This window comes from Anopheles stephensi, chromosome 3, assembly GCF_013141755.1.
Source record: "Anopheles stephensi strain Indian chromosome 3, UCI_ANSTEP_V1.0, whole genome shotgun sequence".
In the NCBI taxonomy this organism is placed as follows: Eukaryota; Metazoa; Arthropoda; class Insecta; order Diptera; family Culicidae; genus Anopheles; species Anopheles stephensi.
Genome location: NC_050203.1, coordinates 8,471,765 through 8,497,009, shown reverse-complemented (window position 1 = coordinate 8,497,009; position 25,245 = coordinate 8,471,765). Strand labels below are relative to the sequence as shown.

The following is a 25,245-nucleotide window of genomic DNA, read 5'->3' as shown; positions in this document are numbered from 1 at the left end:
TTATTCAAGATTCCATTTTAAGATTGCAAAAATCCTCAAAGGGATTGCCATGTGCTTTTATTCACATCTCTTCTAATCATTCTTCTAAGTGATTTGAACATTATTTCTCTTTTCTATACAAGAAATGATATACTTGTGTCAAGAATTCTAAAAACACTATCACTTTTCCCAACATCATTGAACCTTCGATGAGACTAAACCCCAAGCCTTCCTTTATTGACATTTTCCATTGGTTGTCGAGTCTCACAAAGTGTTTCTAATTGGTCAACTTGCTACACCACGCGCAAGATCTTCCACACCACACACAATCAACGCATCCGGGACATTTTTTATGCCCAACTTCCCTAAGCTGATCAAATGTTGAACGCGATGATTTATGAAAATATGATTTCCAACTGATTTATACGCTCAACACGTACTCTTATTGCTTTGCTCTGGATCGCATTGTTATTTACATGCCCAGTAACTTCCCAGCATCACTGGGAGGACGAGAGCGTTCGAAAAAAAGGTTCGTTACAATGTTCGAACTTTTTTCGCACTCTTTTCTAACTTTTCACACACCAGAACATTACCTGAACTGCTAGCAAATGGAAAAAATCCATTCCATCCCACCACACCGGGTCCTTCGCTGCTAACTCCATTCCAGTAGTGCCAAATTTAAACCGATTATGAAGCCATTTTGCAAGCATTGTCTGCGATCGAAGCGAAACAAAAGAAGGGGTAAAAAAATTGGCACCGGGAACTTTGTGCTCAAAAGTTGACTTCTTTCACTGTGTGAGGAAAGGATTCGATTCCGGCCCTGTCATACCGGGCGCATTTGCCAATGGGAAAAAAACACCGGCATGTGCACATGGAAAGGTGAAAAATAAATTATGGATGAGATAGATGGGCGGACAGGTTGGATGGTGTTACAATTTCCCGCAACGCTTCACCTTTTACCGACCAGCCGGACGCATTGAACGGACGGATTGTACACAATTTGCCGTTTCATTTCTCGTTACAATCTGTTTAAACGATTCTTTACGAGTGACTATGTTAAGTTGTTACGCTGGTATAGCTTTGCACGCGCAATCATTATGCTGAATGGCAGAAGGACGATGAAAACATCACACAGAAGGTGACAGAAGAAGTGCTGCGTGTGCATATGCGCCAGTCATTAAATGTTTCCATCTGAATGGCATTCATTTGAAGCCTCGTTTTCTTTGAACAGCTTGTATTTCCGTTCGCTTTGATTTGAACCGTGGCAAATGGTACCGGGCAGAGTAAATAAAGAAAGCGGCAAGCTACAAATCCGCCTTTTTTTGCATGACAGCCCCATCCGGGCACCACAATGGGACTGCACGTCCTCGGCTCAACTGAGCTGTGCAAAACGAGGCCGGTTCACTCCGATAGAACAATTTAAATGAACTGTTTAACTGAGCAAAAAACAAATCACCCTGTTCATTCGCACACACTCAAACGACCTGTGAATCTTCCGTAAACAAGCGTCCGTATAGGACCGTGGGCCCTTTTACTCGTTTGCAGGCCGTTGAGTGAGCCATACTACATTTGTCTCTCTTTTTTACCTCCTAGCAGCAACAGCTACAGCAGGGGATAAAAAGAATCACCGACCCGTGTCCCATAAATATATTACGGCTGCATACAGGAAATTTAATCAACAAATGGCAATGATGTGCAGCGCCGGATGGTTACATCGCCCACCCGGTTTAGCGATGCAATCTACTTTGGTGGGATTTGCTGGCGGAATGATGAGTGGTCAATTGGACAAAAAGCTTCGTACGGGTTGAAAATGTTTCTTCTTTGTTTTGCTTTAGAAAATGGAGAATGAAGTGTATTTTTTTAACTCTAACTTGTACCTTGAATAACGGCCTTGAGTAAAAACCTCTAATTGACCACAGGAAGTAGAGCCCGTTACAGTAAGCAGAGGCTTAGGTTGACACTTAATCCAACAAGTTTGCCGTGGATGTTCTACTCAATTAACTGCCCAATTTGTACTGCTAAGCTGCAGTGGTTGTGTTGCAAGGGAGGGAGTCCTACCACCAATACTTGCAAGTCCTTATTTATGTCGTCCCTTGTACGGGATCTTTATCGACCGTAACCGTCCATTCTCAACCGTTGCGATGACTTCTTTTATGGCCAAGCGGCTTTTGTTCTGGGAAGCTGAGAAACAGATCTAAACGAAAATGCTTTAGCTGTTTCAACAGTATGGCGGAAGGAAATACAAATACGATTCGATTAGTATCTGCAAGATTTTCTTTCCAATTTTGTCACCTGGGGATGATTTGCTTTAGCATTACAAACTTTTGAAATTTATTCCGTTCCTTCAGTAAGTGAGCACAAAATTATATCTCCACTCGAAAAAGCATTCCCTACCAAATATTCTTCAGCGTCGGCGCTCGGTGTCTTAACTAAACTCATCACCATCATCATCATCGTCGTCACCTTTCTGCTAGTTTTCAGTACACCGCCAGTTCTACTCCTAAATGAAAAAACTTTCTGTAAAAGTCGAGCAAATTGCGTCGATCTCAGGATTCAATATCGAACTGGAAAAGCTTGGAATGTTTCACCGGATGCTGATTCCATAATCTGTTCTGAATACGGAGGGAGTTTTCCATTCCACCGCTATCTTCAAGATTACACACAGCGATGGCATCAACCCTTTTCCACTGGTGGGTCTCTGCCCACCAGGCAGCAAGGGATACGAACCCGGAACAAGGAACTTCAACGATTATCGTGTGGCTGGAAAGCTTACGCCGGAAAAATAGAATAGAAAGCCTTTCCCTGTGTTATGCAAATCGGTGGGTTGGAAGTCGCGATTTTCACCAGGAAACAGCGCTGCAAATTTCCATCAACCAAGCTGTTTGCTTTTCTCCCATTCAAAAGAAGAAAAGCCGTCCAACAAATGATGTTGAGCCTCCGTCGTGTGAGTCCTCTATTAAGCTACCTTTTGTCTGTATTAATGAAACCGAACTAGATTTCCTATCGAAAGCAATTGCAATAGAAAATGCGATTTTTTTGTTGGTGAAATTTATGCAAAATCATCCCCTAAAACACCATGGCATCCAGAATCAAAGTACGGGCCGGGAAACTGAACGGTTCTGTCAAGTGTAAACAGAGAATACACGTGTACAAATATTTTTCACTCGAAAATTGATGTAACGGCATGTTATCGCTGGCCCAAGTTTCGGAGAAAACAACACACGCAAACACACACACACACAGCCATAGCCAAAATAAAAGTAAATACATTTAGCAGCTATTGGGCAAAGTTTCAGATATGGTATCGATAAAGCTACTGCATAAGAGCGCTCTCGAATTTCAAACGACTTTTCCAACGTTTTCTTACTGACCAACATCAGCAGATCATTAAAAAGACAACCTTTCAAAGTTTTTGTTTTTCCTTTTGTATATTTTGTATTTGAAGTTTCTTTTTCCTTAATTCCATCCATCAGCTTTTTTTCTAGACTCGCAAATATCTTGCAGAGAGTGCTATTAGCAGTTTTACGGCCAAGAAGCTTTATGACATGGAAAAAGCAAAGCGATCAAATCAAGCTGACACAAATTTGTGTCATTCCTATTAAAGCTCTCTCTTTTGAAAATTATAACACAACGATTGAAATATTGTCAACAAGCTAATTAAAAATTCTTAATTTTTGTCATAATAATTATTAAAATCATAGCAATACGAACAGGCTGTCCTTCATAAATAAAAAATAAATATCATTAAATCATCACGCGTACTTGACCATTAATCATTGATTTAATTGCCTCCATTTTAAATTTTTACCATTTGCTTAATTTTTCTACCTTTAAAATGCTTCAAATTGCACCCCTGAGAGCGGTTTAAGTCCATCTCAAACGCAACTTTTTATAACTTCTTTCAGCACATTTTATCGTGGGAAAGCGAAGGACTGTGTACCACACCTACGAAGCCACCGTACAGAATGGCCGTGCCAATCGTTTTCATGCCAATCATTCGCAGATTTGCTCATGCGTTTACTCGAAATTGGTTTATTTGTTCCCCGGTTTTATGGTGCTCGTGCTCCCAAAACAACAATTACACGAAGCCGACCTATCAACGTTATTGCTTTTTATTAGATCGCTTGGTCGGCTCGGCTAAAGAAGCAATCCTCAGGTTACACCGCGACGCCATGGTCCAATTGCAGATAGCCTTTAAATGGCTCCATGAGGTGATCCAAAGAGCACGAAGAAAAAAACTTCAGATTGCTACCGGTTGGAAAAGAAAAGAAGAAGGTTGACCAATTCTAGCGTGGAGCGTTAATGGAAACTGACGAGGTTTCGACGAGAACCAAATTTCATTAAAACGTTTTGCGATGTTTTTCGATGTTTTTTCATGAACTTTACAACTTCAGGAAAATACAGCACAAAATTCCTAAACTCACCTATCTTCTGTGAGAACTCAACTCAACCAAGCCCAAAACAGTCCACAAGCAAGAAAAACTACGTCGAAAACTTATCCGCATAATATGAATATGAAAATGAAATATTGACATCGATGGAACAGATAAAAAGTGTGGTAGCAGATAAAAATGCAAATGCTTCAACGAGCCAAACGTGCCCGTGTCGCCGCGGTGCGATGCTATCAAGGCGTGCACGTAATTTATATTTCCAATTCCACCTACATATGTGTGTGCGTGTGTAACTGTGGGTTTCGTTTTCCTCAATGACAACCAAAGGTTCCCAAGAAAAGCTCGTGCCTTTTGCTAGTGGTTCGCCCAAATATTCGCGTATGATGAAGTTTTTCTTGGCTTCCGGTACTATTTTCGGTACATTCGTACCGCGTTTTTTTCCGTTCGAATGTGTAACCAAACGGAAGCACGGATCCGGTACCGATTGCTGTACCGTATCCTGTGCTGTGTGTATGTTCCAACCTTTTTTTTTTTTGCCCCTCTCCCTATCGTACATTGCCATCTTTTGACGGTAGTAAATTATTCTTTTCGCTTCAGGGATACACATCGAGCAAAACAATCTCAAGAAGCGGGAGTCGGTCCTGTGTTTCAAGTGATGGTACAGACAGCTTCGAATGTCGTTCGTGATTAAGCCACAAGTGCAATGAAACAGCTTGGAGTGATTCCGTTCCGCTTCCGATTATTTGGCGTTCCACAATTGCAAGCAATCATACATGGCACGATTAAGATTCCTATTTGCACAGCGAAAGTCACCGGTGATGACGATGTGTACCTAGGATTAATGGAAGTCGCTAGTCTCTCGACGATGGCTCACGTTACTTGCCCATCAATATATTAAATAAAAGCTTCATTCAAGAAACGTCAACACCATGTGTGATGTGTGGAAAAAATAATTTTGAAATTTGGACTACCTTCAAGAATAAAAATTTTACCGAGAGAGATGTCTAAGCCAGATGGATCCTTCAAAACATAGGTTTTCTGAGAAAGATAAGATTTAAACAAATGGAGCTAAGGTATTTAAGGTAGAACTGAGTATCTATCTACGTGTAAACTAAGTCATGGATGCCAGTAATAGCAAGCCAATAGTTGTTGAGGTTATAGAACCTAATAATCGCCTTGAATTAGAAAACTTTATACGATCAAACGCTCCCTACAATTCCCATGAAGAAATAAAATTAAAACACCTCCTTCTCTAACTTTGTTTTTCGAAAAACATCGTCGCCAAGTCCTTAGTAATGCGGTTGTGCTATAAAAAGGCAAGACATCCTAACCCTAATGCTTCAAAAACCGATACCACTACCGCCATCTACCGGGAACACTCACACACCGACGCAATATTTCACTGTGTGGTCGTTATCGGTGTGACACACAGACATTCATCTTGACCTACAGGTCCCTCTTCAGCTGTCCCATCAAATCCCCATCCAAATCGTTCTCCCACTGGAGCATCCTTCCGACGCCAATCCGGCCTACAACTCTCTCACCAAAAACACCGTGAGCAGCCTCATCTCACTGCACCAAACTCACCGCACTCACTGTCTATCTCACGCAGCTTCTCTCAGCGCATGGATGCTGTGCGTGTTTTAGTACAACACGACGAATTGGCTCCCTGGTGCGAGAGAAGCCCGAACCGAAAAGCCCCCTGTCCGGCCGAGGCTGGGCCAACGCAGTTCGCCTTGGATGCAGCTGCCTTAGTACTAAAGTAGACGTCAGTCATGATGGGCGCGTAGGCACCGGTTTTGCTGCCGTACGAGAAAAAGTGGTGTCAAAAGGTGCTGTTGGGAGCCAGTTCTCCCTCACTCTCTACCAGCAAAACAACAAACGCACACACACGCGCGCGTACGCGTTACCCACGCCAGTGCCGCCCTTAGTCCCAAGGACGTGGAGTAGGTTCCTCTATTTCCGGCCTGCCTCAGTAATTGCATTCGGAATTGGAAGCTTACATCCTTCGTGCTTGTGAGTGTGTCTGTGAGTGTGTGTCAGGCTCCAGCATCCAGCAAATGGTGTGAAAAAGCTGTTAAAGAGAGCCCGCGCGTTAAAAGAGAGTGTAAGTGATCAGTGTGACTGCCAAGGCTTGGTACAGGAGGGTTAACACCGTGTCGGAAAAGCGAGCAATTTCCCCGAAAAACATAGCTAAACCTCCCGGCTATCAGTGTAATGTCAGTACGTACAAATATGGGCCCTGCAGTGTAGATGTGTCAATGTATGTGTGTGTGTGTGCGTGTTTATGGGCGCCTCGCCTCGCCACAGTGAAGTAAACAAATGTAAGTGCAAAAACCTCGCTACAAAAGGAAGCTTTAGCGCCGGATAAAGAAGGATCAACCATCCCGGTAAAGTCGGGAAAAGTTTGCCGTTCATTTTTCATGTAAACCACAAGTGTCAACAGGGAAGTCAGGTGTTCAGGGCGGAGCGCTTTCGTCTGAACTCCCACATCCTTTCTGTTTCCCCTTGCTTCCCTTACCCACCAGCAAAATACGTCTAAATCAGGCTGAAAGCATTTGAAAATTGTACGTGCAAAAGGCAATAAATCACTGGCTTCGGCTTGCCGGCCAGCCGGGAAAAGCAACCTGCGCCTACCTCTAATGCGTCCGAGGGAGGCACTGTGTCAACAAAGGCCCACCGTCCTGCGCTTCCCTTCGCAGAATAAAACCGGATATAGCTCGGAGCCCGTGTGGATGATCGTGTGATTGTGTGATTTTCGCGTCGTCTGTCCGTCCGGCATTTATCAATGTCCCTGGTGGATAATGTTAAAAACGGACAGTGAAGTAGTGCCCATCCCACGGGCTGCCCAGTGTCAGTGGTTTGGAGAGAAAAACACGGCGGAAAAGTTTTCGCCCACCACAGTGTGTGTGTGTGTCGGAGTGCGTGTGAAGCAACTTAGTTTGGTGATGGTGGGCAAAACTTTTTCTACCTGTCCCTGTGTTAATAGGCGAGCAAAGCAACCGATTTGGTGCTACCGCCAAGGGTGATGTTTGCGGGCCCACTGGGTTATGGTTTTGATTGCGGGAAGCACATTCCGGGTGAATTTCCCATGTGGTGCGTGCAGTTAATTGAATTTTATTTAATAAACACTACGCGACCGTGTCCAACTGGGTTCAGCAAACAAAAATGGGGGGTAAAAAAATGTTGAAGTGTAGTGTTCCGAATTTCCATAAGTGAAGAAGAATGATTTAACTTTTCCGACAATAAAAATCATTTATCATTGTCAACTCAACACAGGAAAGTGATGTGCAAAAAAAAACCCAGTCGAGCACAAAAAAAAAAAAACCAACACAAAAACATAAATCAATCGCACGCAATCGATTTCAATTGTGGCTGATAAGGTGAAAAAGTCTCTGTAAACCGTTGACAGCAGTGTCTTGAGCGGTGAAAATTCGATCGATTTTTCGGTGCCGTTCTCAAATCCTCAAAGTGCCGTAAGACAAGCAACAGTAACAGCAAAACCAACCCACCGAGTGACGGAAGCTGCTCGGAAGTGGGAAGGAATCGGAATCGTAAAGCAGCTTTACGGTTGAGCGACAAAAAAGGGCTTTTCCACTTTCCCGGATGTGGTTCGGGCTCGATCGGTGCGTAGGCGCGTTGCCGGTCGGGCACTCAAAAGTCATCGTTACATCGCCTAAGCCACCCGTCAGCCGGAGCTTGAGCATCGCTTCTCGTAGCAAGCCCGAGCGTTTGTTTCTAACCGGTGATGGTTTATTCAAATCAATATGTCATGCCGATAACGATTTATTACGGCAGGCGATGTAATTTATGGTGCGTGCGGGTGAGAAACGGTTCGGTTGCGGCGTTTCAGCGGGTTGGAGTGAAGTGATAAAATAATAGAATTTTACGATTTCAATTTTTAACAACAGTGAGACAACAACTGACGGCCTGGGGTTGTTCCTTATCGTTTTTATAAGTTTGAGTCTGGAGTTTTCCCAACAATCGATGGATTTTCCCATAAGAAGCTTAAGTTGAATCTTTGTTCTTTTTACTATTTTTTTAGTTCTCCAGATCTTGCAACGAGAAATTCATGTACTCCTTTATCCCCAACAGCCCTTTACCAATGCCATGTGTCCCTGCTGAATGGCACCCTTTTACTGCAACACTTCGCTATCTAAAGCCGGAAACAAGAAGCCGGAAAGTTTAACGCCGTTAGTGTCCATGTTGTAACCCAGCATCCTACGTGTGTCTGTGTGTGTGTTTGTGCTTGCAGCCGGAAGTAAAGCAAACAACGTGAAAGCACCATATTTAAATGGTCCAAGTATTGGCCGCGAGTATTATCTGCTCACCACTTTACGCTGTGTGATCCCTCCCATTGTGCGGTGTGATTGCTGCAATTTACTTTTCCACGGAAGCGAAAAGAAGCAGAATAGTGTCCCCGCAAGTTACCAAGCAAAACAAGCGCCGGTGAAGTGTATCGGTATTTGTGTTTCTTGTGCCGGTGGTGTTTTCTGTGTAAATATATATGTGTGCAAACGAGTGGGAGCCCCGGGAAGTCGAAAGCATAACGGGCGATAATTATGGAATTAATCACTAGCATGAGCCCCTACAGCAGCAACAACAACAGCAACAGCACCTCCACCAGCGGTGGCGGTTGGCGGTTTAACAATAATAATGTCCCATCGTCGAGTGTAGTCGGACGAAGATCGAAACCAACCATTATGCAGCCATTAGCTCCCGTTGTACTACTGCTGGCGCTGGTAGTGTTTAGCCACATGCCAGGTCGGGTGTTGGCCAACGCACAGCCCCCAACCGAGAAGATCCCACTAGGTAGGTACACGGAGAGGGTTCGGTGCGTTTGTGTGTTGCCAAGCACAACTTTCTTTTCAACAGAATGTTTTTGTGGCGAGGGAGAGTGCGAGCAATCGTCTAACTTACGCGAAACCGTGGGGAGGAGTATCTGATAACTGATTTGAATGGGTGATGAATGTCTGGCAGCTGTCTTTGTCACTTTGGCGAGGACATTATACTGAGCACAGAGCAGGGATGGGGAGTAATGTTTACGATTTATTTCACCCTCTTCTATGCAAGATGTTTCTCTCGGAGACTAATCATGGCTATAAGTGGTCATCTAAATTAGTGTTTTTGGGTAGTTGCTTCGAAGATGTATCGAACATTGTACTTACTAATTCTGCGTCACGATAGCTTAGCAGTGTTAGCTTGCTACAGAAGTCCTTGAAACTGGGATGTGTTGAAGGCATCTGCCTGGCAATCAATTATCCTGATCTTCAGGAGAGATTCATTAACGCTTACATTTAATCTAAATTTTGTCCTACCAAGACTCTTCTGTCTGTGGCCAAGATGTAAAAAAAATTGTGGGAAGTTGAGAGTCATTCTCATGACATAAGGAGCCTACCAGATAGTGTCAAATATTTTGTACTCTGTTGAAGTCTTTTTTAAGTTCCATTATGCAGTAAAAGCAATTCGATATTAGAGGACACGGTATCGAGTTACTGGACATTGCTGCATACAATATTGAAGTATAGAAAATGCATCTATCTATTCTGCAAAATTTGACTTCTATACTTAAACTAAACCTTCAATGGACCTGTAATGTAAAGAAAGAGCTTAGCAACTATTCTGTCTGTCACTATCCAAGATCAAAAAAAAATGTTTCTAAAACGCACCGGATCAGTTGAAACACTTAAAATACCACCTTCATTAATTTGGAGTCTCCTGTCAGGACTAAGCTGTGGACTCTAAGTCATATTGCTACAAATCCTTAAAAATTCTTCCCAAAAAACTCTGCCAACTAGATCGCTCTTCTATGACCCTTGGAAAAAGCGCCTCCCGCCTGTACTATCCGTTTATTAAACCTCATGTGACCGGTATCGCCTAGATGAAGCTGTCACACTTGGTTGCACCCTTAGAAACGCATTCACGCGAAAGGAAATGAAATCAGGCATGCCAGCTTTTTGTTTACACGGGCGAGCCAAACAAAAAACCCGCTGCCAAAAACTTCTGCCACTAGATCAGATGCTGCAAGGGATGTTCCACGCTTGGTACAGTAACGTCCAACAGCATCACCAGCAAAAAAACCCGTTCCGTTCAGCGCGAAGTCCTTCAACACGTTCTTATGACAGGGTTTCATCGTGGTGCGCGATAAATACCCGCTAGTGTGGACAGGCAGCTTTTTCTTGCCATTGATTTCCCATCATCATCACCGTCATCATCACCAACCATGTACCGACGACAACGCCCGGATACGGCGTGATACTGATTGCAGTCAAAAAGCAAAAGGCATTTCTTTTGCACGCGAACCATTCCGATGGTTGTTCTTGTGACATTCTGCATCGGGCACAGCACTGGAGAACGTCGTCTTTTTTCCGTGAGTGTGTGTGCAAGAAAAAAACCCACACAACCCCATGCAGCAGCAGCAGGCACATCAAACGCATTAGTATTCCTGTCCAGCATTCTTTCATCGTGGGCTGGCTCTGTCCCATATATATTTTTTTCTCTGTCCACTTTTAATCACGACCTCCGGAGCTCATTGCGACATGGAGTGCTTTGCTTCTGCCTGACTGTTAAATACAGTCAAACTTCAAAACTGTTTTTAATTCACGTGACTTTTATCGTTGCGCCGAACGGTGTAATTTTGTGTGCCGAAGAAAACTCAACCAAGCCCAGCATCAGAATGGGGTATCACCCGAATCGAGGTACCAGAGCTTCCTGGCATCATGAAACTCATCAATGTCAATCGATCCCGGCCCCTCAACCGAGGTCGCTTGTCAACCGTTCATGTTAGCTGACTGTCTTTCATTCGGCAAGGAATCGATCATTGCCGGGTGCTGACGGATTTTTTTTTGTCTCCTCCTATTCGTACGTGCATCATCCATCTTCATACTTTTCACACGAACGTGTGATGTTAGGACTCGCCTCAAATTGCACCCCCCGGTTCACCTACACAGCTTCCACCCGCATCCCTTTGAACTGCCCCCCTTTTTTTTTGCACCTCGTTCAATCCATCCGAAAGCTCTCGATGCAGTACCGGCTTGCTTTTTAAGTGCAGCGAACAGTCGGGGGAATGTTGCTTGGGCGTACCAGTTTTTTTGTGTGTTTCGTTTTGCATGAATTGGCTGCATTTTGACTTTGCCGTTGAAACACATTTTCCGATTGCTTTATTTCTTGCTGGTACGTGCAGCCATTGCGATTTCGGGTGGTTCTTCAAGGTGTCAACCGATTTTCTTCACCACGTTTGCTTCGTCTCACCCGTGAGTTGAGTTGCACAATCGCTCAAGTTGAGTGGAAAATTGATCACGCAATCGAGCTTTCAACGGAATGCTTCGTTTTCTCAGAACGAACAGGCAAATGCATCGCCTTTCGTGTACACGTTCGATAGTGTCGATTCAGGTGGAAAGGTTGATATTGGACATTCAAGGAATTTTTCTTCACACCTGAAAGACGAAAAAAAAATTGCCAAATAGTACCCTTAAATATTCTTCAAAACCATTACTATTCAAAACGAAAAGTCCCACTGCCATTGTTTGTCCGCGGCCAAGCCTCTACCCAAATTGGGTGAGATGAAAATGGTGAAAAATCAAAAGATTATGAATGTCATAATACATTTAATTCATTCATAGCTTGATGAACACAATTGAAAAAGGTCCGCTCGTGGTCAAGAGTTTCTTCCGTTGCCTCTTACTTTGTTGAAGAAAGAAAAACTTCTGGCCGCGGCTCGTGCAACCGACAGCTCCGCTTAATTATGCAGGGTTAACATTTCCACGGCTCGGGTATCTGGTTTCATGACACTTTGGGGCTAGATTTTTCTTTCCTTCGCCTCTCAGGCTTTTGTGAAATCAAAGAAAAACCAAGAAAGGAAAAAAAGTCGTACTTAGATCTTTAACAAACCGGAAGAGACCGTTTCGGCCTTTTTTTTCGATCTTGAGTTCTACAGCTTCCTTGAGTTTCTCGAGGCAGAAAAAAAGCAGACTAGCAGAGAAGTATTTTGAAGCAAAAACTTTAATTTTTCGAGTCGAGCTTTTTTGCCCATACCACATGGAGTGTAATGTTTGACGTGCGAAACCACCATACACATACTAACAAACGGGCAGCAAAAAAAAAAGCCTGAAGCACTTAAAATCGAGCTCTTCAAATCAGCCTTGTTGGTTTGACTGTTTCAAAAACAGCTTTGAATCGATATTGTGTGCGCTTTGCTTCGTAACAGTTTAAAAAGGATAAAGACGATTAAAAAATGAACCAAAGAAAAAAGTTTTCCACTGACTCCGGAGAAGAGCTTCCCAGGCGCAAAGAGCAAAAATAAGCTGCACCATTCGCTGCTTTCCGCTGGGAGAAGAGAAAGTAAATCGCTTTGGAAAAATGTTCTCGAATGCTCAAACTTTTTTCTCAGCGAGTCTGGGTTTCTCTTTTCGTTCGTTCGGTTTTTAAGACGGATTAATGTTGTCCGTTAAGCCTTGAAAGAGAGTAAAGATCGAATCGTACGAAACTTCATCGAACGCGGAAGCATCGTACGGAACACAAAGGCAACCAAGAAGGCACACAATCTTCATCTTTTAAGAAAGAATGGAAAACCCCCGAAACAAAGCCTTCACGATCAGCGCCCATAACGACAGCGCCGTGTTCTTAAGCGTCTTAAATGAAGCGTAGCATTTTTACTTTCACTGGAATTGCTTGTAAACGGAGATAGCTCAGAGGGAGTGAAAAAAAAACGACACCAACTAACACACAACTTTCCACCGAAACGTAAACAGACCACAGGCAGCTCGGATACCCGGTGCCCAATAAATTTTGGTTCTGTTGCCACTGATTGCCAGGAAATTAGGAAAGGTTACCCCGTATCGCCCTGTAGCGCCATCGTCTTCCCGCACCGCTTCAATCAGCCTTGTGCCCCATCTTTCGACAGCGATACGCTGACGAAAAGGCGGATATTCGGTTAAGTTCAACATCTTGATGTGATTAAAAACTTCCCCATTTCGCCAGAACTGGAAGTAATCTTGGAAAAAGCACAACCGAGTGAAGAAACCGCCAACGATAAATGGGTACGATGTTTTGAATGCTTCGGGTGTCGGGGAGAGGAGAACGCCGGGTCGGAGAATGTAGAATTGATTGTTTATAATTAATTTCCGAGGCGACGGTTTTCCTACGGGAACTGTCGACGACAGCTGCCAGTGAAATAATCTACACAAGTTTAAACTGTTACCGCAGAGCTGTTCGATGTTCTAACGCGTGTCATTTGCGCGGGACGTGGGACAAATGTTGCCCTGTTTAATTATGAACAATTTATTCCGGAACATAGCAGGGTGTGGCATCTTGTTTTGAGGTGTTTTTATATTTTTGTGGTGTAAGATTATATGAAAAGAATATTTTTATGTTAAGATATTACAAATGTTTCAAATTGCTTTTAGGACAGTAAAATGAAGAGCCACCTCTTATCACAATCAAATTAGTAACACATAATTCGAAGCAGATTCTTCATACAGTGTAGATACTATTCAGGTCCCGGAATAGCTTGTAAAACATCAAGCATGATTGGTTTTAATTGAAACCCTCTTATCATAATCCAATCGGAAGCTTCACAACCATCGTATGTGAACTCAGCCAGCAATCTTTTAATTAAATCATACTTTGCGCAATCTAGGCCCTCTGGAGATACACTGGAGCAGAAATGGAACTAGAACTGGCTTATCAGCCCTTTTATGACAATAGATCCGATGTCCTATAGAATCAGCTTATTCAAAGCAATACAACCACCAATACTCGGAATATCATTTACGACCAACGCATTCTTTAGCATAGGAAAATAGAAATAAATTTACCGAACAATTTATTCACAACAGTTTTTTTGGCCACGTTTTCCCCACAATCGTACTTTGCATATTGAAATTTTCATTTCTTTTCCAGTTGCAATTGTTTCGAATAAATGCTTAACTTTGCATTTCATTCGCTTACACTTTTTTGTCCGTTTCCGTTTAGAGCAATAAGAATTTTAACTAACAGTGTAGTTGCGAGAAAATGTCTCCCATCGCCAGGCAAACAGCAACATTCGAAATTCCCCTGGCCAGCAGCCAGGCAGCAGCCACAGGAAGCGCGTTGGCGTGGTGGGAAAAGCTCTCCGTAAACTTTCTCCCGAAGCGTTGCCTGCTGCTGTTGAAGCAGTGCCGGACCAGCCTACAACACCCCAACCCGACGGGTAAACACGGCTTCGGCGGAAAGTTTTTCAGCTAGCGATAAAAAGTGCTTATTTACATCTACACCACAAGCCAAACCACTGTCTGCTGCCCCCACAGATTTGTGATACTTTCAACTTTCTAACCGTTTGCCACCCTGTGAGTTGATCCTGGCCTGCCGGCCCATGGCAGGCCACACTGGGGGACTCACAAAAACGTTGGCAAAACAACGTCAGGCTTCTTGTCTGTCGGGAGGTTTTTTTTTTCGTTGCTTCCTTACAACGATGCCTGTGAACGAGTGACGCAAATACAAGTGGTCCTCATGGCTGTATTCTCCCGATCCTCCCACCCAACTCCCTCTGCCACGTGTCGAGATAATCATCTATGGCTGAAGAGCGGAAAACTAGATAGCGCTGACGCTTCTCAGACATTTGTTCCCGTTCGTTGGTGCGTTCGGCTAGGAATCAAGCCTCACAACGCAGAGCACGAAGGCAAAAAGGCGTACTGTCGGTAGGCAGCATGATTTTTTTCTTCTCCCTTGTTGTTTGCTGCTTCCTGGTACAAGGAATGCACTCAAGAGTGTCACTGAAATATCCTTCAATGCTTTGGCCCTTCACAGGATCAAGTGTGGCTAGTGGGGTGGTAGGCTTGGCGAGCGAGGAACAACAAGAAAATATTCCACCCGAACGCTCTCGAGAGAGTGAGGGAAAAAAAAACACCCGGAGCTTGAAATTGTGTAGACAAGATAAATATCGCACTAATTAAGATAACAAATAGGGCTGACGTTAGCGGGGTGGGCTCGTTTCAAGGGAGGGGTTGCTGGTTGCTACTTTTGATAAGAAACTTCTGCCACCGTGCCTGAGAGTTTGAAGCATTCCATGGATGTGGCCCGGGTTCGGATAAGCGCCAAAGGTTTCGGGATACCTGCATGCTTTTGCCTGCCAAAGTTACTGCTGCTCGGGAATAGTTCAAGCGGATGATGCTGATATAGAAATAGTACGTGGCCTCGTTTCCTTTGCAGATACAAACTAATTAAGTTTTAAGCTATTCTTTTATCTGAAGCGCTTGCAAGGATAGTTTAATATAGATCTTATTTGAATCATCTGACACAGTCTTTTTTTCACTAACAATATTTGGTAGAAGAAATCCCAGAGCACGATGGAGGCATTTTTAGCTACGAGGGCTCTTGTGAGACGAGTCCTCCGTTGACTACTGCAAGGTCCACAAGGTCGTTTCGACCATGAGGACTTTTGGTAAAAGAGGTTTCTCGAGCGTTGAAACCTCTTTCTTCGAGGTCATTCTTGATGACCTCTTTTGATAGATGAGTCCCGTTGAGGCCATTCATACTAGGAGATATCTTTATACACAAGGTGCCATGAAGGATAAGGCCTCTTGGATCATAAGGCTTTTAGGTAAACAAACTTCCTTGGTTGGACAAGCCTTTTACAAGGCAAAGTCCCTTCACCGAAAATGTATCTAAGTAGCTGAGGCATCCATGAGGAGTGATCTGTGAGGACACATTGACTACAAGGGCTCCTGGTGGACGAGACACTTCAGAGGAGGCAGTCTCCTGGTAGATGTAGCTTGAACAATCGGGCCTCCTCAACTGCGCATAAGGTGTCGACCATCAGACAAATAGAGCTACTCTGAGCTACCTCTGAGACAACATTGAGCTACCCTGTTACCACAACGAGGCCTTTCAATAGACTATTAATTATTTTGGGAAAAAAGGACTCCAAAAACAACCCCTAAAACATTGAACTAAAATTACATGCATGTACTACACAAAGGCTTTTAAAGCGCAAAATCCACAAACGAATGGCACTTCATGAAGCGCTCGCAAACTACTTCATCTGGGATGAACGTGATTTATGCTGCAGTAATCGGATTAATTCTCCGTTTCCGTAGCCTTTTTTTGTTCCTTCTTCAACTTCCACTTGGCAGTGCTCGAAAATGGTTACGATTCTCTCCAAACTCACTTCAATTCCCACTATAAAGTGTATACTATTCGTTATTTTCTCCAGCACTCCCGACTCCCGACCGGCAGACAGGAATCGGCCCCGCAAAAACATTCTTCTTCTCCCCGAGTCCGATGCAAAGCCACGGTAACACGATACACATCAAACACGTGGTAGCTTCTGGGGGTGCGAAATGGAGAGACTGTGTGCCAAGGGAGCGGCTCGTTGCAACTGGCTGGACAGTCTGGAGATATTTTCATACCTTTCTTTATGATAGGGATGGAAGAAGCATAGAAGAAGGAAAAACAATGGAAAATCGAGAATTTTTTCCGCATTTGTACGAGTTGGAAATAGTTTCGTTCAGAGCATGCTTGGATTCGCGCGTTTCTCGGTGAATATTCTTTCCGCTTGGGATTATCGCACTGCGGGGTAGTAATGGGTTTGTTAAAGCTGTTCTCAGAACGCTATCGTCATAGGAATTTTAAACATGAAGGTAACTGTTCGCTACAATAAATTCATCATAAAATGTAACAAACTTAGTAGGATTTTTTTGAAAGCTAGTTGAGAGTAGAAACCGTCGTTTTTAATTTACTTTAATGTCATAAAGTATCATTGTAGCTCTAATCAATATTTCCAAAAAAGTTATAAAAAACAAGCTGCAGAATGACCCAATACTATGAACAACTGGTTCTCAGTACCACAATGTACTGCTAAAAAAATCAAGGCTAACCAACCATAAGGCTTTTACTTCCTGGCCTGCTAAAACAACACTGGAAGCACGCACACAACACGCACATTCTACCACAACCCTATTACGCATTGTTTTGTGCCTTTTGTAGCGGAATCACGCCGAAAATAGCATTCGCGGCATTAACCGGCCGCTGCTTCGTTCGCCTGGTTGGGGCAAATATTTCCATTTAAACGATTTTTATCACGCCCCTGTGACAAACATCAATCAACTTTGATAAAGTTTAACGCCCGTTAGCGTTGAGGTCACACATTTACGCTCCAGCCATTGGATCCTTTATTGATTCGTTGTTTGTGTGTTTGTTTTTGCTCGTTTTTTTATGATCGCTTTTTGCCCCGCTTTCTCCCTACATATCACATCTATATACGGGAAACATTGAGCCCGTTAACATACAGCTTTTGCGCCTAAAATCAACACTTTAGTATGGGCACGTTACAGGCTATTGTAATCGTTGGCAAGCAACATTACAGACCGGCTAGCAAACTTCAAGCAAATGGACTTGCTTCCTTGCTCAGTTCACTTTCCCTTCAACCGGGATGGTTCCGGTCCGGTCTGGTTACGGCCTGTTAACGACCGAATAAATCGCCGAATCGGAAGCGTATTCATGTGCCGGTGGTATCTGCTTTCGCTTCTTCCTTTCACTGACACTCAACATCGCTCAGGAATGCTGGCTGGATGACGGTTAATGGAGACTCATGCGCTCGCTAACGGCGTGCGTCAAAGAAGCCATGGCATTCCTGCTTGTTAATGCTGTTCTGAGAAAACGAGCTAAAAAGGATTCGAAATTGACATTTGAACACGGTTTTCGTGACATGCTGGAGAAGCATTGTCAAACGGGCATTGCTTTCGAAGGAAATTCCATCTGACATTGTTAGTGGAAATCTGACGTTGTTTTCTGGATTGCTTTGCGTACGATGATGGGATGCGATTTTCCTGCCAAGTAAATGTATACTTGCAGTATAGAAGTATAGAAGTGTAAGAAGCTCCAAAGCAAATACAATGCGGGTTGGCCTTTTCTCGCCTTCTTACGTCACAGGCGAGTTTCACAGAGCTTCACCGGGTATATAAGCCCAAACTACACGTACAGAATTTTCACCGAGTTACCGCCAGATTACCGATCGTTCGAGGTGAATTAATTCAATTAAATTTTGCACCTCAGAAACCAGCCAGCAGGTCCAGACGATGCAAAGAACTTCCTCGAGCCAGGCTCAAAATAATGCAATCAACTCGATATTCACTAGACCGCAGCCGGAATCCAATCACTTGCAACCGGCATGCAGCTTCATAAAGCAACCGACAGCAACCACCACCGGAACCGGTTAGGGAAAAGGTTTAACGGGGGATTTTTTTTATGTATGACTTCCCTTTAATAAAACACTGCAATGGCGTCGCGCTGGAAGTGGCGCGAAATATTCGAACGCCAGCAAATGAAGGAAAATCCAGAACTCCATCAGTTTACAGGCTCACCCTGCGTCGGATGGAAATAAATCAAAATGCCATCACAAAGTTTTGCCACCACTCATCCCCATTTCCGGCTATTCTACAGTAAGCACCGTGCAATATCGCTCACCGCCACAACGCTCGATTCGATTTGTTTTACGAGTGTTGCTATATTTTGCTTAATTCGTTTTGCCGTTTTTCCTTCCTTTCTCAAGCCACATTCATCGGGTTTGTTTTGTGCGTTGCAGATTCCATCTCGCTGGTTTGTTTTGCAGCGTGATTTCACGATCGTATTCTGCTCAGTAAAAATGCTTCCCTATAAATAGAACTGGCCATTTTAAATCCCCCCCGGGGGATGGCAAACTTTACCATCTCCACTTCCAAGGCAGGTTTTGTGGCAATAAAATTGAATTTCTTTTATTTGAGTCCTGTTTGCCTTCTCTCGGTCTCTCTCTCGCACTGTGATTCAAAACCAAGACAAGATGTTTGACACGATGCTGCTGCCTTCAAACTTTTTTTCGGCGGCGGCCCTAAGCTCAACACGTGTCGTGCAGGAGGGAATCGCGTTTATGGGCTGGATGATACACAGTCCCAACGAGCAATACTAATTGCGGAACTTTTAATCACTTTTGTTTTCGCAATTACTGTTCAATGCAGATTTAAAAAGCTCACCACGAGCACGAGCTCGCTTCCCGCACAACATTTGAGTGGCGTTAGTGCCCGACCAGCGTTAAAAAAAGTTAAACTTATTTTTGATCGGAATTGTTTGGGCGGAGTGGAAAATGATTTTCTTTTATTTTCCTCCCTCGTTTTTCCACCCCTCGTCCACTAACAATCGTTGCCAAACGCACCATCCATGTCAGGGTGATTTCTTATTGAAAGATTATTTTTCCACCCACACCCCCCCCCCACCCACCCCACCAGCCCAGCGGCATCACTGCCGATCGATGTGGTTTTCCTGGCACGACAAGCATCACATTTTTCATTATCTTGAAAGAAAAAGTAAACCAGTTTCTGTTTGGTGCTTTCGGCAAAAGTTGCCATTAATCTTAAAACGGACCAACTTTAAAGCTTTCGAACAATCGAAGGACATTCATCACCACCTGAAAGCTTTTTTTTCCGGTACCTTTCTAGTCTAGTGTGCGGTACGGTCGATGCTATTGAAAGTTTGCCTCTGATTGTGCCCATCGACGCTTTTCAAATGCTGGTTGAAGAAAATAAATTGCTGTTGGGCAAAATTCAACTTTCAATAGGTGCTTTTGGGAAATGGTTCTTTCATTGCGAGGGAAAATTTTGTCCGATTGGTCCGAAGAAAAGTATTCAATTATTTTACGTTGACTGACAGATTTAAGCTATTGTGCATTGGGAAGTTCAAATTGATCCAAGTTTTGTTCGCATTTTTAAACTAGATGGGGATTGTACGGATACATTATTCGGAATTGAAAACATACGAGACACTTCCAAGACCCTTCCCACCCTTAGACGCCATGTATGTTCCTTGTCCTATTATCGGTTAAGCATCGCTTGATGATGCTTATTTCAGGGTCAACCGTTGAATCCCTCGCACATCAATATTTCCCAAATCACAAACCTACGCCCAAGCAAATCACACCGCCACTCAGCAAATTATCTAGCATTAATCATCCGATGAGCCGGCGCGAAAATCATCGTCATCCCGCACGAATTTTGGGTTCGATCGAAAGCATGACTCCAATACGCATGTGGCTTCCGACCTCCCAACGTTTGCGACCCCCTCCCCCGATGCTTCAGGGCCAACGGGTAAACGGGTGTGCAACTAATTAAATATCATCAATCTAAATTAGGTACCGGCTGAGCTTATTTTTCACCTGCAACGATACCATTGATCCGGCCAGGAACTCTGGCGGAAGGTGTGTAATGATAAAATATTTAAGGCACCGCTCTGCCAAGTCACGAGACAAACACAATGAGATTTTTTTGCTGTTTGTTTTTTTTCGCCTTTGAGAACTTGAGCTGAGCGTGACAGTAGCATGTGTGGCGTGGCTTGCTACTTGGCTGCTATTTAGTGTTCCTTTGTGTTCGTGATATCCCACGCATAGAACGGCAGCGCGAACCGGAAGCCACTCAGCTATTCTACTCGGCAAAACAAAACAACCTTTAAGTTTGACCCCGGGCTCGGGATACTTTTTTGCTGTGTTGCTCGTGAGAGTGCCCACTGTCACTGAGCAGCTACCACGCGGCGAATGTTGTTCGTCCACGTTCAGCTCGAATACAGAAGGAATATTTTATGAGCCGAGTCTCCCCCCGCGAAACTCGGACGCTATCTCAACAAATCACCTTCAATTAGATGGTGACGCTCCCGGTCCTTCTCGTACACACGGCGACGCTGGTGTGCTCCGAAGCTACTGCAATAAAGCCCACGCCAGGCACCGGAGAGACACACGCTGGAAGCGCCAGCATAGCTAATGTGAAATGCGCATCCGTTGGATATAATCGAATAATGTGGTCCGTGAGATGCTCGGCTCGCATCCACGCTAGGTCCGGGGTGCAAACAGCACACGGGAAGCGGAATTTTGGTCAGTTGTGACTCATTGGCTCTCCAGCTTCCGGGCGCACACGGTACGCTTCACGGTGCCACTTTCTCCAGTGTTGCGGACGTTCATCGATTCAGGTAGGAGAAACCCATTTGGGTTGATGTCACGCAAATTGGATTTCTGCTGGTAGCGGACATGGCGGTGAAGGTTTCGCCTAAAATGGGAAACATTATTAATTAAATGAAGCGCAGCGCCGGCAAGCGCCCGATGGAAGGGCACGAAATTAGAAACGGCTTTGTCACAAAATGGCCTTCTTGTTTTCTTTTTGAGGGCGAGTTTTCTGTCCCCTTTTACCGAGCCGAACAAAGACTGTTTAAAAAGTAGCTAAAAATTTATTGAAAACTACAGAAAAGCATCAACTCTTTAGCTCATAACATACAGTGAATGTTAAAGTGCTAAGGAACATAAACTTAACGGCTTAATTCGAGTGTTATTGTTGGACGGAAAAATCAAACCCCATCCCCTGCAACCTCATCCACAACGAAAACTTCTCCAAAGTCAAATAGGTCAAAGATGAATACCTCACAATCGACTGAACGCCCGGAGAAGGTACAATAAAACCTAAAGTTGACAAAGACCGCCAACTCCAACGCCATCCAAACTCACCACCACCGATGTCGTTGCCTGCAGAAGCCACTCGAAGAAATTGTAAAATTAATAGTTATTCAAATTGCAGCTTAAGCGCTTCGTTTGTTTACATTCACCCTTAATAAAAGGTTTATCACTCTAATCCCAAAAGCAAATAGAGACTCGCACAAATGAGCGGACCTTCCCGTCGTGTTCGGTTGGCGCGCGCTGCTGTCGGACAGACATTCCAGCAACTGGTCGCTGGCAATGGAAATGATAATGGTAATGGTTTAAGTATTTAGCTGGTTCCCGGTCGCTTTTCCGTGCGCACCGCTTTTTTCCACTCGTTTATTGCCATTGCGAGGATTCTTAAGTCAAATAGCCGCTTGAAAAATTCCAAAACAACAGCAATTATCGGACCGTGGACAGTGGGTTCATTTTTGGGCACTTTGGGATGAACTTTATTTTATGTTAAATGTGTTCTTAAGTTCAATAATATTCCTTTTTAAAATTAAGACAGCTAATAACGGATCGCAGCATTCCCCATTTAAAAAAGGCCTCTTAAAGTGCAAAGGAGCCCTAGCCAGAATCAACGGACCTTTCTCGAGAATCAATTTGTACCAGACCAATTCCCCGGCGGTTTTAGGCCCCAGTTTTTGCCTCAAATTTTTTAGAAATCGCTTTATTTTCTTGCTTGCATTATCTTCATCATTTCGATCGATCTACTGATCTTGTTCTGGGAAAAAATTGCCATTCTGGCCTGCACTACATTAATTAAATTCTTATCACGAACCAAGGCAATTCAGTAGCATTAGCGCTTAATGGTGGCTTAATTGCAAAATTATTATTCGACACCGGCACACTTAGTGAACCTGTTTAAATTTTCATAACCAACTTCGGTTTTCGGCTGTTTCGTCCTTCCCCCTTTTGCGAGGATAGTCGACCGGTTCGGCCGGGGCTATATACGCCGATAGAGCACACCGATGACTCCATTTGCTCGGGTCTCGGTCCGTATTTATCTAGTGCTGCCACGTCGCTCCCGGTCACGTCCCGTTCGACTTTTCCGACACAACTACCGTGGCCTAGCGACCGTTCATCGCTTGAACACGGTGGTTGTGTTGCAAAATTCATCATTCACCACCGCCAAACGCCAACGACAACAACTCGGTGAGCTTTTCGCGTCCAGGCCTGCGAGTGAATGGGGACATTACCGAACCGCTCTAAATTCTTCATCGACGTCGGTTCGGAGGCGGATAAAATTTTAATTAATTTCGGTCCGTTTTTTTTCCTAGGCAAACCCTAGAGGGTCGTTTAAAGCACGGAACGTCCAAGGAAGAATTCTTTTTACTTCTGCTTCCCTGTGTCGTTTGGCCCAAAAGGATAGTATCACCAATCGAGTGATAGAGATAGAGCGCGCATGCTGATATCTCTGTGGGAAAAACAGATAGGGATTTTTATTTGAATTATCGCTTTATCTGTTTCTTTTACGATCGGCCGAGAGAACTTTAACCAGATCATGGTAAGATGAGGGTAGAATTTAAATTGCGGTGCTTCAATTCAAACCCTCGCGTAGGACTTTAAAGCACTGCCGTGCTGGAAAGGATACTTGGAAGCTAGATTTCCGAGTGTTGGTGGTGTAGATTAAACAAATGTGCTTCGCATATTTAGAAGCTAATCAATTATCTAAATAGCTAAGCCTGATCAGCATCGTGATGACTGTTTACACGCGCCGAGTGGTTCCTGCTCATCCATCAAAACAACCCGGCACCGGGGCGCCATTACCCGCCATTACGGCGAGCGATGGGACGAGCAATAAGCGTGAAACCGTGTTGTAACCTTTGCGCGGCTGTAAACTTGTTACACTGATGAAGTAATAATTAACTTATGTTAATAGTGCACGGTACCGATTATTCATAGTGAGCGACTGTCGGGCGGTGAGGCACGTACCTATGTTTGAGGTTATGCATGATGAAAGGAATACTTTAAAATAACTTTTAAAATCTAGTTGATTATTATTTATCTAAACAGTAAACGCATTAGTTTTCACGAACTCAGGAGCTAATCTTTTGCTTCAATGATATAACAGTTTAATATCTAAAGCGACGTGACCAACACAGATGGACGCCCTTCGGCTTAAACGTTCGTCACGCGAATTTTCTTCACATCGTTAGGTACGCAACAAAAAAGCCTGTTGCGAGAGGAGCGATTGAAGCCATTATTTGGTTCGCCAAATAGGATATCCTGGTTGATTTCACCCGTTTCGGCGAAGGTTGTTTCCTGTATATCTTGTCCGTCCCAATGTCGGTGGCCGGAAATTACTTCCAGTAAGCATTCAGCATCCCACCGTCTAAGGTCGACAGCCCAGATGCAATTTTTCCCCCTTACACCTTTGGGTTGTAATTGTTTGGCAAAGATTTTCCACCCAAAATGTTAAGCCTGCTCGTTTTCCCGTTTGCTGCCCATGTTTTGCATTGTTTCCGGCCTGGGCCCCGATCGGATCGGCAGGAAATGAGTGGCAGGAAATCACAAAGGTTAGAAAGCCATTTTCCGCCAAGAAAACTAAAGGTACCAAGCAACAGATACCGCACCGATGGAAATGAGTTGGCTGATGAATGATATCACGCTACGTACGCTACATTTTCCACCATTCGGCAGCGGAAGCTTGGCATTGCTCGCATTTCACGCAACCGGGCGGTGTTGGGATCACCGAGGGACTCAAATTAACTGTCATTCCAATTACAGCATTAACAGGGCAAGTGAACGAGGGTTTGCTTTGTTACAGCTGACATTTAATTCCTCCCATACCTCCCATCCCTCCATTTCCCAACGGTATCACCAAAAGGAAAGCAATTTCCTTCCTAATTTAACAGCAAATAGCTCGTGATCTGCTTTTCATCGGGGCAATTGTTTCGCTTTTTATTTGCTTTCCCAGTCGTTCTGCTCTTGGACGATGTTTAATGGTGATTGTTTTTGGGGTTCTTCCGTTTCAGGTGCAATATTTGAGCAGGGGACCGATGAGATACAGTCGGCGTTCAAGTTTGCGATGCTCAATCACAATCTAAACGTTACGGCCCGGCGGTTCGAGCTGCAGGCGTACGTCGACGTCATCAACACGGCGGATGCATTCAAGCTTTCCAAACTGAGTAAGTATCTTCCAAAAAAAGGCAATGGATTTCGTTTGAATATTTAAATTTTCCGATCGTTAAATTCCACGAATATCAACAAGAGTTGTTTTGAAGGCAGTGACTCTAATTCAATTCACTGCTCATCTTCAAGGACGACCAAAATTGGAACATTCCTATCTTGATAGACAATTTATTCCTCGCTGAAAACACATCCACGATGGAACGATTTTCTTCCGCGAAAATGTAATTTATTTCCATTTGCAGAATAAAAAATACATCATTGTTTTCCGACGCGAGT

The 25,245-nt window shown here is 43.9% G+C and overlaps 1 protein-coding gene across 4 annotated transcripts in view; it reads left to right on the top strand.

The window, feature by feature from the left end:
* Positions 1-6,123: 6,123 nt before the first annotated feature.
* LOC118510537 (glutamate receptor 1-like) overlaps positions 6,124-25,245 on the top strand; it is a 55,755-nt gene continuing 36,633 nt past the window's right edge. For 2 of the 4 annotated variants that reach the window (XM_036052492.1, XM_036052495.1), the window contains exons 1-3: positions 6,144-6,694; positions 8,466-9,182; positions 24,813-24,965. In XM_036052492.1, the coding sequence (XP_035908385.1) occupies positions 8,933-9,182; positions 24,813-24,965 (403 nt within the window). In that variant the 5' untranslated portion in view covers positions 6,144-6,694; positions 8,466-8,932. Of the gene's footprint in view, positions 6,695-8,465; positions 9,183-24,812; positions 24,966-25,245 lie in introns of all 4 variants that reach the window. The other 2 variants (XM_036052494.1, XM_036052493.1) reach the window with 2 other exon arrangements.